Here is a 14,854-nt window from a genome sequence, read left to right on the forward strand (position 1 = left end):
TCAAACGGATTTCTATCACTCCCAGGTGGTGAAACCTGATAGAGTGGGCTTGACTGGGGCATTTGGGGTCCGTGGACCTTATGAGCCAGTCTGGAGGTCCTTGCTTTGCCAAGTCCTCGTTGCTAACTGTCCAAGGGGTATTTGTCCAGTTTCCCACTTGGTTTGTGATGACCTCCCCGGTAGGGGTGGTTAATTTAGTGGACACTTCCATTTTGGTCCTGGTGCCTATTAGGATAATAATTTTTAGGGGTTCCCCTGCCTTCCAACTTGCGGCCGACAACATGCAAACTGCGCAAGCTGGAGCCCAATCCTCGGTAACAGGAGGAGGAGTGGGGGTACGGACAGAGGTGGTCACTGGCTTTGGGGTAGTTTTCTTTTTACACTGGGTTTTGAGCTTAGGTTGTGGTAGAGTTACTTGGGACCAGTCTTTGAGATTGGGGTCTCCCTCTTGTTTCCAAATGCAAGTAGCTTCAACCAGTGGAATTTGTCTGTCTTCATGGGAATAGCACATGAGGACCTGAGCGCTGGTCTTAACTTCTATACACATGAGAATCAAGTTTGGGGTTTCATCCCATTGTTCTTCGCAACTTCTAAATCTGTTACTTGGGGAAAAGTAGGGATATTCTGTGCGTGTATAACCACTCTTAAGAATGTCACAGACCATGGGCTCATGTTCTGCTCTTGTGCCCTTACATGTCCAGTGCGGTTTTCCCGATATGCTGCGAATTGCATTGTGCAAAGATTGGCCATTGTTAAGTTGCAGGGTAACGAGGAAGCACAAGGTCCTGATCCATATTTTCCATTCCATTTTGGGGACCCTGCAAGTACAGAGAGGGATCGGATTCAGGATATGCGGGGGGGTTTTCAACAGAAAAAATTTGTGAGGAGGTTGTCTTTCTCTTTCCTCCCCTTGCTTATTCTGGGGCTTTTAACCCAGAAGAAGCAAACTAATAGAAACTATATACAGTCTGTTTCAGATCTCCATGAAGGTGCCTTCCAGAGAGACTGTTGGAAGGTGTGATATACTCATGACTGAGATCTGCTTAGTTCTGACTTCTGAGATTGGGGGCAGCGAGGGGGGTCTCGCGGCTGGTTGAATTTGTGGCTGGACTTCTGGCGGCTTGCCTTTCCACTCCTTTAGCTGGGAGCAGTGGAAGAATTTGTACCAGGTGTCTCCCTTCTGTCGGGGGATGGCGACCTGATAGACGGCAGGGCTCACTCTTTTAGTGATGGACACAGGTCCCTGCCATTTAACGGACAGGGGATGTCCGTCTTTGGAAAATTTTCTGTAAAGGACCAACTGTCCTTCTTCCCACTGTTGGGGGTTTTTGACCCAGCCTAGCTTTTTGTCTATCTTTTGCTGGGTGACTCCTAGGTTCCGTGCCACTTGAAGGTGTACTTCTGAGATGGTTTTGACCAGGCTGCGGACCCATTCCTCGTTAATAACTACAGTCTCCATGTCATTGGGTAGCTGTGAGTCAATCCAGAGGGATTCAGGGAGGCGCATTTTCCTGCCTGTCATGACCATATGGGGAGTATAGCCGTGGGTGGCAACGGTGCCTCTGAGGGCCATTAGTATGATAGGAAGTTTCTCGTCCCAATCTCTCCCTGAGGACTTCACCATTTTGCGAAGTGCTTCCTTGAGGGTTCGGTTTGTCCTTTCAATGGTCCCCGCTGACTGGGGGTGGCCAGCGATGTGGAATCTCTGTTTTATGCCCAGCGCCTTGCACAGCTCCTGGGTGATCTGCCCAGTGAAATGTGTCCCGAGGTCGCTGTCTACTGCGCATATTCCAAAGCGGCTAAAAATATTATTAAATAAAAGGCGGGCTGTGGTGGCTGCATCGTTCCTTTTACATGGAAAAGCCTCGACCCACTTGCTGAACGGGTCTATGACAGTCAGGCAGTGCTTATTTCCTCTGGTAGTGGTTGGGAGAGGACCGATAAAATCGATTTGGATTTGTGCCCAGGGACCTTTAACTCTTTGGTGCTGGAGGGGGGCTTTGGGGCCGGATGAGTCCGCATTCACCATAGCGCAGGAGAGACAGTTGTCTACCCACTGAGCTACTTCCTGGCGCATGTGTGGCCACCACCCAACTTCCTGGACCCGGGAGAGCGTGTGCTCTTTGCCCCGGTGCCCCTGTTCATGGACAAACTGAATAAGATCCCCTCTGACATCAGTGGGCACAATCCAATGGAACTCGCCCTCTGAGTCTACTGCCCAGATTATCGAGTCTTTCTCTTGGATGGAGAATCTGCCTGTGGCATCTTTGCCTGCTCGGGCCAGCTCTTGAATAGTCTGGTCTGAACTTTGCATTGTGGCCAAGTCTAAGACTTCTGAGGTTTTCATTTGGGCAGCAGCCCTTCGGGTAGTTACTGATCTGATCTCATTGATGTAGTGGGGTGGGGAGGGTTTGTCATAAGCGGCTGCTGCTTTTGCTTCCTGGTCTGCTGCATTATTCCAGTAGGCAGTGGCAGAGTCATCTTTTTGATGCCCTTTTACGTGTGTTATCTGGGTTATGGCTATGCGCCTCTGAATTAAGGCTGCAGCATCCATCCAGCGTTGCTGGTATGTGACTGCCTTGCCATCCTGCGTTTTCCAGTCGTTCTTTTGCCACACTGGGAGCCAGATGGTGGCAGCTCTGACTGCCCAATCTGAGTCTGAATATATGGCAATTGGGGTCCTGGGGTCTTCCCAGTCTAATACGGCTAGGAGCGCATCTATTTCCGCCGCTTGGCTGGAGTGGGGGCGAGTTATTCCTTTCAGGACATGGTGATCCCTAACTCTGACGGCCGCAAAACCGGTGCGAGGAGAGCCATCAACGTAGAAGGAGGACCCGTCGCAGAACCAGCACTCGAAGCCAAGTGCTTCTGCTTCTGCTAGGGGGACTCCCTCTCTTGCTGGCCAGGGATCGTGATCAATTACTGGGAGGGGGCACTCATGTTCCTCTCCTGTAACTATGAGGCCGTAAGGGGAAGATGGCTCACTGGATGCTCTCTGAAACTCCACTCCCTTGTTTACCAGGGCTAGGGTCCATTGAGCGATCCGAGCGTTGGACACTTGTCCATCTTGGATCTTTCCAGAGAGGATGTATTTAAGCGGAGTATGGGTGGTGTGAACTACCACTCGGGATCCTCCGATTATAAACTCCCAGTGGGTCAGGCTCCAAATCAGCGCCAGGCATATCTTTTCACATGGGCTGAAGCGCATCTCTACGGGGGTCAGGTTTCTGGAGGCATAAGCCACTACTCGGGGAGCACCCGCATGTTCTTGGGACAGCGTGGCACCTAAGCTACGTTCTGAGGTGGCAAGCTGAATTTGAAAAGGCTTTGCTGGGTCTGGGTGAGCCAGCGCAGGGGCTTGCATGAGACTGGTTTTCAGGGCAGCAAAGGCTTCCTGTTGTTCCGAGTCCCACTTCCAAGGGGCGTTCTTTTTCAGTAAGGCATACAGGGGTCTGGCCTTATCGGAGAACGACTCAATAAAGTCGCGCGAGAAATTAAAGGTCCCTAGCAAGGCTCTGAGGGAGGGAACATCAGTGGGAGCGGGGAGTTTTGAAATTGCTTCCACCCGCTGACCGTCTGGTGTTCTCCCGTCAGGTCCTAGTGCTAGTCCTAGGTATTTGACGCTGGTTTTGACTAGCTGAGCTTTCTCGCGGCTCGCCTTGAAGCCGGTTTCTCCGATAAGTCTCAGAACTTCTTTTGTGATGTCGGCAGTCTTTTCTGCTGACTCAGAATGTACGAGGATGTCGTCCACGTAACTCAGCACGTGTGGACGCGAGTCAGGCTGGAGTCTTTCCCACATCTGAACCACGTGTGCATGGCAGATGCTCGGGGAAGAATGAAATCCTTGGGGCGTGCGTTTAAACGCATACTGTTGGCCCCTGAAGGTAAAAGCGAACTTGTACCAACAGGACGGGTGGAGCTCAATGCTGTGAAAAGCATTGGCCAAGTCAATAACAGAGTAGAACTTTGATCCAGCCGCGATGGCGGCAAGGATCTCATTATATTTGGCCACTACTGGGGCTACCGGGGGAGTGACTGCATTAAGGGCTCTGAAGTCGACCGTCATTCTCCATGTGACTCCATCTGCTTTTAAGACTGGCCACAAGGGGGCATTGCAGATGGACTGCATTGGGAGAATGACATCCCACTCCAAAAGTCCCTTAATGGTTTTCCCTATACCTTCCTCCGCATCCGCGGGGTATTTGTATTGTCTCTGGGGTGGGGGGTCTTTTCCTTCTATGAGCACACAGGCTCCATGGACCAAGCCGCATTCTGCCTTGTCTGTGACCCACACCTCGGGAAACTCCTGAACCCAGGAATCTTCCTTAAGAGGGGCCAGAGGCAAGGGAGCCTTCAGCGCAGCGCATCTGTGTACTGCGTTCACAAAATCGGGTCCTCCTGGGATACGCCACAGGAAGCCATTGGCGAGGTCAATGGTGATCTGTAGCCCCTTCAGAAAAGGCACCCCCAGGATCCCGTCGTCTTCCCCCCTGTTCTCACATGCAGTGAGGAGAGAGCGAGTGGATCCTACTTGGCAGGGGATGTCTGTCCAAGTTTTTGCAGTCTGATTGCCTCCTGCAAAGCCTGCAAGGCAGACCTCGTGGGGAGTGCTATGTCCCTGTCTGGCGAGCTTGGGATGCAGCACGTTAAGGGCTGCTCCCGTGTCTATAAGGAGTTTGGCGGATTCTGTGTGTCCCGGAGTCCCAATGTCCGCCTTTACAGTGGGCCTCCCCCATGAGTCAGGAGTCAACTTGGCTATGATCTGCCCTGGGGGTGCTATGGACTCCGGGCACCTCTAACACAGGTCTGGTGACGGATCACCGGTGCCCGCTGGGCTTTCTTTGGGCTGCACCTTGGAAATGGCGCTTGCGGAGTTTGGCTGTGGGTCTTTCCCTTGCGGGGCTTCCCAGTTTGCCAGGGCTTGCATTAGGAACTTTGTGGGTTGCCTATGGAATTCCTCCATATTGGCTCCCAGTTCCTTGAGTTTTCCCCAGGTGTACCATCTCAAAGGATCTTGTCCTGGTGGAGGGGGAGGCGTGTGGTTTTTCGAGCCTGAGAGTCCCATCTCGGAGAAGGGGGGGGCAGAGGGGGCCGTGTGGTGTTCCAGTCGGTCGTTCAGAGGTCGCTGAGAGAAGGAACCACTTCTTTGCATGGTGTCTCTCCCTCCTCGCCCCCTAAACGAGCCTCGGAATCCACCTCGGTCATGGCCTCGGGGTTGATAGTCATTTCCATTCCCCTGCTTAGAGGAGTGCGTGCCCTCCTGGTAAGGTGCATGCTTGGAATGGGGTCCATTGTTAGAGTAAGTCACCGGCTGAATTGGCTCCCGTGTGACCCTCTCCTTTCTGTTACCCATCTTTGAGTTTCGCCCTGCATCTAAGGTTTCTCTCATGACATTAGCCGCCTCTCTTATACGCCGCTCAATGTCTTCCCATTCGGTGTCGCCTGCAGCCATCAACCCTGCAGCGAGTTTTGTTTGGGAGTTGAGTCCCCGCACTAAAGGTTCCTTAAAGTCCCTGATATTATAGTCGGTCTGGTCTACTCCCTCGGGAGTCACAGCACCTGCTTGGACAATGCCTGCTAGCAGGGCTAGGAGTTGTTTCCTTGATACATAGGTGTCGGGGTCGTCCCCTGGACCTTGCTGTTCCAGCACAAAAAGTGTCTGGACGCTCTGGCCTCCCCATAAGTATTGCAGCATTTCCACCATCCAATCCTTGCATGTTTTATATGCAAGTCTCCTTGAAGCCATAATGGCATTCAAACTGAGTTGCTCGCTTGGGGGAGCGCAGCGGAGGGCTAGTGCTGTTAGGTCGGCTCCGGTGGCCGTGGGATGGGTTAAAGCTACAGTGGCCATCCAGGACACAGCGGTGTCCCTTGTAAAAGGACCTACTTGGGACGCTATAGCTTTAAGTTCATCTGGGTGCCAGCTCCTGCTTTCACTGACCACCTTCCGAGTGAGCACCGGGTCGGCGGTGCCTTCTCGAGCACTGGTGTTTATAACCTTAGCCAGGACTGGGTTAACTGGTTGATTTACAGTCTCTTGGCATTTAGTGGTCCCTTGGGTTAATATTGGGTACAGTGGGGCGGGGGTAGCTGGCAACTCAATTGCAGCCTCTGGGTGGACTGTAGAGATGAGTGCGTGTTGCAGCCCCAACTGTTGCTTTAAAGAGTTAATTTCTGCCTGACATGCATCATGGGATGCAGCTTCCATTTCTTTCTTAGTCTTTTCAGCTAGGTACTGTGCAGCTTGGGTTGCCTTAGAGGATTGTGCCACTGCCGCCTCTAATTGTTTTTCCAAATGTTTTATTTGAAGCACTAGGGCTTCATTTTTTCTTGTTACTTCTTCTAGGGAGGAGGCTAAACCTCGCTTTTCCAGAGTCAGATCCGTTTTTTCCAGAGCGAGTTCGGTTGTTCTCGTCTCCAGGAAATGCACGTCTTCCTCTGCTTCCCTTATCCTGCCTAGATATGCTTCCTCGGTGGCTGCTAATTTATTATTGAGGTCTTCTACCTTTTCTAGTGCCTTTTTCTGAAGGGAAAGGCTATCTTTAATGGCGGAGTATAGACCCCAGGCTATGTGGCGGTCTTTTTGCTTGGATGACGGTTTCTTTTTCTGGCAATGCTCCTCGATTGATTCTCTGAGCATTGTTAGGGGGTCAGAGGTTCCCTGAAAGGCTCCGTCCTCCCAAGGACACTCCCCTTTCTTCGCCAGCCACTTCTCAAGTTTGGGAAGGTCGGACTGCTTCTTGTACCTTGTTTCTAATGTGGTCATAGTGGGCCTAACCCTAACCTCTTGGCAGGTATCCTAAGGGAACCTGCTTGTTTTAGAACCGGGAAACGCTCTTGGCTGCTCCTTTAAGGAAGGAGAGCACGTTTCTGTGCTTACAGGAGACGGTTCCGGCTCGCTTCACAAGGGAAGCGGGCTCGCCTCAGCACATTTGCTTGGTGCTTGCGGGAGACGGTTCAGGCTCGCTCCTAAGGGAAACGGGCTCGTCTCAGCACATGGGGACAACCTTTATCAGAGGAATGTCCTTCAGTCGCGGCAGCGCTCCTGGCACTCTCCTAAGGGACGAGTGCACGCTCCACTCGGGAACCCTTCTGTCGTGGGAACGCTCTTGGCACACTCCTAAAGGACGGGTGCACGTTCCACTTGGGGACCCTGTATTAGTGGCAACGCTCCTGGCACGCTCCTAAGGGACTGGTGCGCGTTCCACTTGGGGATACTCCTGGCAGAACTCCTAAGGGAAAACTGCGTATCCCAGCCTAGCGGGAGTGGCCACTCCTCCGTCCTAGGTCTTTCTGGGTGATTTCAACCCTATGCTGGGGCGCTTCTACTCGCCCAATAACCTCACTCCGCGTCCGGGGTGAGTGAAATAATATTCAGCAGGCAAAGCCTGGTAATGGTGATGTGGGAGAGGAGAGGAGAGATCGTTTCCTCTCGAGGGATTTCTCGAGGGGGGGGGGAATATTATATTGGCCTACGTGTAGGTGCAGATGTCTACGTGCAACCCTACTCTGCAACACCCAACCCAGACAGCCGTTCAAATGGGGAGTCTCCGAAGAGAGGTGGTTCCCAGGGCAAAGCCTTTCAGTCTCCTTGCTTTGCTGAGAAGATAGCTCAGCTGGCGGCTAGACTTAGGGCTGAAAGAATGAAGGGGGGAGAAGCCAACCCACAAGATAGCGCTCACTAGAGCCACACACTCAGGCACACACACACTGTCGTTTTACGTGACAATTGATTTTTTTGTGAAAAACTGGTCAAAATTCAAAGCGTCTCAAAAACTTTTTCCTACGTCAACACGCTAAATACACACGTGTCGACTCGCATGTATTCAGACGTGCAGGAGTGCCCGCCTTCTCCACCAGTAATCTGTTAGCCGAATTGCTCCTTTATATGGGGAAATTAGCTGAGCAATCGGTAACTATGTATTTTTATAGCGATCTCGCACTCAACTATACCAGAATCCGTTTAATGAGACGTTTGAATAAGGACAGAGACTAGGAGTTCCAAATTAAACAGTGTTTATGTATTCAGGCATTCAAATGGTGCATCACAAGCATACAAGAAGCTAGTAAATTAAAGGCAGTAGTACAGGGACAGTTGCCAATTTGGCAGGATATCGTAGATTCAATATATTTACCTTATCTAGATGAGGTGTTGTCCAACTCACGCAGACTATGAACAGATTGAAAAGGAAAACCGAGATGGGGGTAGGGGTTCCCGTGGGCTTGACCAGCAAGGCGGGAGGGAGCGTGGTAAGGCTCGCGAAACCAAACCAACAGAGTAACGGCAAAGGTGCCAGGAAAGACCTAAGGTGACCTGAATGGGCCAGGGGTATCCTACTTATACTGTTTTCTGGGGGCGGGAAGAGGGGGTTTGACCCCTCCCAGGTTCCCAGGTGGCAAAAAGGTGGACAAAAGGATTAAGCTGTGTCTACCGGGGCAGGGTAGTGAGAATTTGGAAATCTATTATAATTCCAATGGCTTTCACAACCCGAGATGGTCAAGAATCTTTCTGCTGATGGGATTTACATTCCGGAACAATAGGTGCGATCTGTGCAAATGTCCTGGGGTCTCTGCAGCTGGACAGGAGGGATGACTCATCTGGATATCAGGATTACTGCTAACGACTCATTGAGCAACGGAGGAAGTTGGGAGGGGGAGCAGCTCGCAGTGGGTACGTGGCTGTCAGCTCTCTGCGAAATGGCTGCTTCTAAAACAGAGATGTACAGGAACATGGCTCCTCTCAGGTTCACAAGAGACAGCCCTTTGCATCTGGTTCCTAGTAGCTGGTTGCCCGGGCTGGCAAGAGCGGCTGTGTCAGTTTCAAATGAGCCGCGCTGCGACTGCCCAGTAGCGTTTGAGGCAGGCGTGCGGCTAGAAAGCAGTCTGTGCGCTTGCATACCGGGTTGCCAGGTCCAGTCCTGGAGATGTAGGCAGGCTCGTATGCTATCAGCAGGAAATTAACAACTACCTCCCCCCCACATCCCCAGTGACCCCAACCCTCCCCCCACCATGCAGGATCCCACAATCAAAGCACTCCCGACAGATGGCCATCAAGCCTCTGCTTAAAGACCTCCAAAGACGGGGACTCCACCATATATAGAATATACCAATAGCTTCCTACGGTGTAATTTTTTTGCATTGTTTAATGTGTCATGTGAATACTCATGCTTTGCTTCACCATTGTTTTTGATATCTGGTTGGTTCCAGATTTCTGCGAGTCAAATCCTGTTGCCATCCTACTGATAGTGTCGACCTTTTCTGTGTAACTCTCCTCGAGTCCCAGAAAGATAGGTGGACTGTAAATGAATAAATGGGATCAGGGACACTGTCAAATCTGCTATCCATTTGGAATAGTGACTATTGATCCAGCGGCTCAATGTGACCCTAATTTGCCCCATATTTCTCAGGGTGTACCTTATCTACTGTCCTCTCACACAAAGGCAGGGCCAAGAACTCTAGAACTATGTCCACCTTTACATGAATTGCAGCACAGCCTCAGAGGCCTCCCCAAGACCCCAGGCAAATTGGAGTGACCCGCTAAGCCAGGGGTCCCCAATGCCGTGCCTGTGGGCACCGTGACACCCACCAATAACTTTCCTGGTGCACACAAAAGCAATTTATGCATGGGAGGTTTTGTCTTGGATTTGCCTCTCTCTAGATGCACGTTTTCCCCATCCAAATTCTCAAAATTCAACAATAAGCCCCCATGCAGAGTTCTGATCATTCAGGGAGGGGCTGTGGCTCAGTGGTAGAGCATCTGCTTGGAATGCAGAAGGTCCCAGATTCAATCCCCGGCATCTCCAGTTGAAGGGACTAGGCAAGTAGGTGATGTGAAAGACCTCTGCCTGAGACCCTGGAGAGCTGCTGTTGGTCTGAATAGACAATACTGACTGTGATGGACCAGTGGTCTGATTCAGTAGAAGGAACCTTCGTTTGTCCATGGATGGGGGAAATGTGCATCTAGAGAGCGGCAAATCCAAGGCAAAACGTCCCATGCATAAATGGTCCAAGTGCTTTTAGAAAGTGGGTGCGGCCAGGTTGGGTTTTTCCAGCAAGGCTTCTGATTAGCCATTGGAGATTTGATTGGTTGTGCAGTTTTCTAAAAATGTTGCTTTGACGGCAGCTGCCACCACAACACAAGGATGTTCTCTGTGCTACTGAAGGTTAGCCGCGGCAGCCAGTTTGTGCTGTGCCCACCATAATTATGTCAGAATTCCAATGGTGCCCACAAGCTCAAAAAGGTTAGAGACCCTTGAGCTAAGCTATGTAAGGAATTAACTCTGGCCTGCAGAAGGAAGTGATAGAAGCCTGAAGGGGTTGGGTAGCCTGTATTGCTTTAGGATGTGGGTGGCAGATGGTGCTTTGATCCATATTCCCATGAAAAACTCCCCACAAGTAAAGAACTAGCACCTCAGGAAGAAAAGTCCTTGCTGTGCTACTTTTCTATATGCAGGGAGGTTTTATAGAAAAAATGGGATATTGCCATTAGCAGCCACATTTTAGCCCATTCTGCTGTGTGTGTAGGCAGGCATCTGACATCTGTTTTGGGGAGAGAGAAGGAAGGTCATTGTCTATGCCTTGGCCTAAGTGACTGAGGGCCACAGGGGAGGTAAAAAGTTGGGTTGCCAACAGACCTGGAGAAAAATGCCCTGTCTTTTCAATAAAGGCTTAATGTGGTAGAAGTGGGCAGCTGAAGCTTTTCATGGCACTGAGAAAATAATATCACTTGGTAAATAACATCCCATTAAACCTCTATTAAAGGGGCATGTTGTGTTTTCTGTAGGCTTTTGACAACCCTGGGCAGAAGCAACCTTTGTATACAGCTGTAGAGGCTGAAATTCCTTCCTGTATTTAGTTATGAAAAGGGCGTGAGCCCTGCTGCCCTCACAGTTTAAAAAAAAAGGAATTTTCACTTGGGGAAGGGGGAATGGAGAGAAGTATAGTCACCATGACTCCTTTCAACCAAGCAAAGAGGTACTTCTGAGCTTCATTTCATACCATAAGGCAGTCTCATGAGCAATGCTTTGTAATAGTAAATAGTAACAGGCTGTGGCTCAGTTTGTAAAGTTTTCGCTTGGCATGCAGAAGGTCCCCGGTTCAATCCCTGGCATCTCCAGTTAAAGTGACCAGGCAAGTAGGTGATGTGAAATACCTCAGCCTGAGACCCTGGAGAGCAGCTGCCGGTCTGAATAGGCAATACTGACTTGGATGGACCAAGGGTCTGATTCAGTATAAGGCAGCTTCGTGTGTTCATGTGTTCAACGTCAAGAAATCTGGAACTGGTGTTTAAACATGTCCACGTTTCCAAAAAGAAGTCATTACTGGGCCTGTCTGTGATGAAAAGTGATGCAGGGAATAAAAAGGGCACCTGAGGGAGGATTTGCGTTTACCGCAGGGGAGGCAAAATGAACCTCAATGTGAGGAGGGGCCAGAAAAGCAGGGACCCCCTACCTCAGGCATCACAGGCCTGTCGACCGAGGAGCTGCCAAACAGTGAAAAGGGCATTTAAGGGGGGGAGTCCTGAGAAGGGGCATGACGGGCAGAAGAGCGAAGGGGTCCATGTCTTCAGGACCGAGTGCGCAAGGGCACTTCACGGGGCACAGACGCGAGGGTGGGAGTTGGCTGTTCTTCACCCAGTTGTGGGGCATTGCCCATACAAGTACGGCACCAGAGACCCACGGAAGAAAACGGGCTGTCTGGAAACCAGCCAGGGCAGCCAAGTCATCCCTAGGAGGAAAAGGCCTGTCCTGTCTAGACGCTCCGCCACGGTTTCTTTGCAGCCTTCTCTAGCAGCTGCAGGTTGCTATGGGAACGGGAGTCGGGATGCAAACAGTCTCCAGGGCTTCCCGGGCGGTTCGGCTGCAGCCGGCCAGGTGAGTTTGGGGAGACGGAAAAGGAAAAGGCCGGTCGGGAAGAGGCTCGGAGGGCAGCTAGGGTTGCCAACGCCAGGTTGGGAAATTCCTGGATATCTGGGGGTGGAGTCTGGGGAGGAAAGAGACCTCAGCAGGGTATAATGCCATTGAGTCTGCCCCCCAAAGCAGCCATTTTCTCCACAGGGACCAACCTCTGTAGTCTGGAGATTTGTTGTAATTCTGGGCGATCGCTAGGCCCCACCTGGAGGCTGGCAACCCAGCCAGGCCTTAGAAATACCAGAGGTTGAACGGAGTGAGGCAAGGCCTGAGGAAAGGGGTCTACGTGGCCAGTTCCTGCGTGGCTGCCCATCCCACTGCCACCATTGTTTGCCACAGTACATGTGGTACCAAGGCCTGCATGGCCCCCTTTTCAAATACCGAAATTAAAATTCTTTGCTAAAGGCAATATCTAACTCATTAAAACATACCAAGAATAATAAAGTCAGGAAGGGGCTATTTTCATCATTGCCAAATTATAAAAGTGTTCTGGCTTAATTTCTGCGGAAGCAAACTCTGCAAATCACGCACAGCCAAAAAGTAATCAACTCAGTCCTGAATTTTTTTCAGGCAGGGAGGTTTTATTTTGTTTTAATGTGTCGCGTCTTCTACGTAACTGGCTAGCCTGTCAGGCTAAGGTATTGGGTCGCCAACTGACGGGGAAATGGCTTGCTCTACTTCTGTGCCTAAGTGCAGCGACAGTAGCAAAACCAGAAGGTGAAGTTTTCATAGCATAAAGATGAGCACAATCACCTCTTGACGTCTGATGTTAAAGGCAAAGGAGTGGGGGGCTGATAAGCTGGCAAGCCTCCCCAGGTCCAAAGAATAATTTTCATGCCATCAGTGGGGTTCTGGATGTGTTTCTCACCCCCCCCACACCATGCTGCATAGCAGACTGCTGTTGAAACCAAGACATTTGGGAAATTGTAAGTCTGCCTTTTTTTTAAGATACAACAATCTCACCAGAACATAATCAGTTTATTTTCTGATTAGAATGGAGGTACCAAGCTGCAAAGTCCAGAAGGTGACCTAGTTTTTTGAGAATGATGCCTAACCTCTTCTAGATTTGAAGCTTTCATTTACAAATTTTTGAGACACTTGAGAAGGGTCATAGGCAAACATGGACCTTGACCTTGCTAGCATGGTCACTCTTCCAATATTTTGATGTTCAGATGGTGGTCTTATTTCTGGCTTTGTTGTAGAGAGAGCAGTAGTATCAAAAGGTGAGATTACATTCACACCCTGATAAGGACCTTTACTCAGAAATAAGTCCCACCAATTTATTTCTCCCTAGCAAACATGCTTGCAGCTGAATGCCACTGGCCAGACTGATCTCATCAAACTGAGGAAGCTAAGCAGGGCTGCCCCTGGTTAGTACTTAGATGAAGACAGCCAAGGAAGTCCTGGGTTGCTACTGCAGAGGCAGGCAATGCAAACCACCTGTTTGTCTCTTGCCTTTACAACTCTACAGGGTTGCCATTAAGTTGGATGCTGCTTGACAGCAAAAAATCACACACTCACCTTTGATCTCTACTAGAGCCAATGGCAGCTAAGGCAGACGGGTTATTATATTACGGAGAAATGGTATAAGGGGAAAGAGCTACACCCTACCCCTGCCCTGCCACCAAGGCTCTGTTTCAAGCCCCCCCCCAACTATATTTTAACTTTAAATTATATCCAGTCACAGATCTTTCATGAAGTATATTGTTCTACTTTTCACCACCACCAGTAACTTGCTTAGGACTTCAGACTTTTTTTTGGCAAAAAGGATCCTGTTAAGTCAAGGTCTTTCCCTTGCTCAGCCTCCTGAGATTCTTTGAGATGCCACGGACTGAGGCTGAGCTCTCATGCATACGGGTCTCTCTGCAAACGGGGCTTGTGGCCTCTCCTCACATCATGGAAATGTCGTGACAGCCCTCTGACCAATATTATGGAAACTCTATTTCTCAGATTACAGATATATATTTATAAAAACTCACAGAGAAGATGTCAGATGAACCCAGTGATATTCCCATGGAAACCTCTCAGGAGGTGACGTTATCAGAAGGTGATGCTGAAATGCCTAGTGAAGAGGTGCTGGGTGTAGAAATTGTGCCCGATGAGACAGAATTGCCCAGCCAGGCTGGCGAGGAGCCAAGTGAACCGAGTCAGGGAACTTCTGAGCTCACACAAGCAACTGAAGATAAACGCTTTCCAGCAAAAGATACCCTGATGCCAACGAGCCCTCCTAAAGACACCAGCTTACCCACTGTAAGTATTAGCACAAAACTGTGCTCAGAGGTCAATAAAAGTGTCCCAGTAGCCCAAAATCAGAGCCATGGCTCGGTTCTCTGTAACCAGCCACAGAATCCAACATCTATCTTGTTTTGAAAACTTGCATTCCATCTCCGTCTCTTTAGTAACCAGCTCTTTAGTTACAGCTTGAGTCCAACAAGCTATTAAAAACTAGCCAGGGGTCTCAATACAAGGTTTTTAATATAAAAATAGCATAAAATAAACAATGAGCAGAATAAATTTTATTCGAATAGTCCTTGGGCTAGAAGTAGACCATAAAAGCTAAAAAAGGTGGAGCCCTTCTGTTAAAAGCCTAAGTCAAAAGAAACATTTTGACCTAAAGGAGAGTAAGGTAGGTGCCAGGTGAGCCTTAATTAAAGGTATTCCAAAGGTGAACAGATCTTTAATAGGTAAGCATAAATCCTAGCAAAACACAGTTAACTCGGAACAATCAGAAGACAGAACACTAGGCAAAATAACTAAAAGATGTATTACTAGTGAATTCTATACTTACGAAAAGAAACCTCATTATTCCTCTCCCAGGAATGGGTACAAGAGTTAGAATCTGGACGCAGACAATCTTTCTAGCTCCAAGCGTGGACACGCTCTCCCCCCCACCCCATCCCCTCTCTATGCAGACTCTAATTCCAGTCTGACAAGTTTTATCAATT

At 49.8% G+C, this 14,854-nt stretch overlaps 1 protein-coding gene across 1 annotated transcript in view; it reads left to right on the forward strand.

Annotated features, from left to right (window-relative positions):
- Positions 1-13,895: 13,895 nt before the first annotated feature.
- The window catches only part of CFAP251 (cilia and flagella associated protein 251), a 33,643-nt gene continuing 32,684 nt past the window's right edge, over positions 13,896-14,854 (forward strand). The window contains exon 1 of the mRNA XM_056859095.1: positions 13,896-14,159. Within this exon, the coding sequence (XP_056715073.1) occupies positions 13,896-14,159 (264 nt within the window). The remainder of the gene's footprint in view (positions 14,160-14,854) is intronic.

The sequence above is a fragment of the Euleptes europaea genome, chromosome 13 (genome assembly GCF_029931775.1).
Source record: "Euleptes europaea isolate rEulEur1 chromosome 13, rEulEur1.hap1, whole genome shotgun sequence".
Taxonomy (NCBI): domain Eukaryota; kingdom Metazoa; phylum Chordata; class Lepidosauria; order Squamata; family Sphaerodactylidae; genus Euleptes; species Euleptes europaea.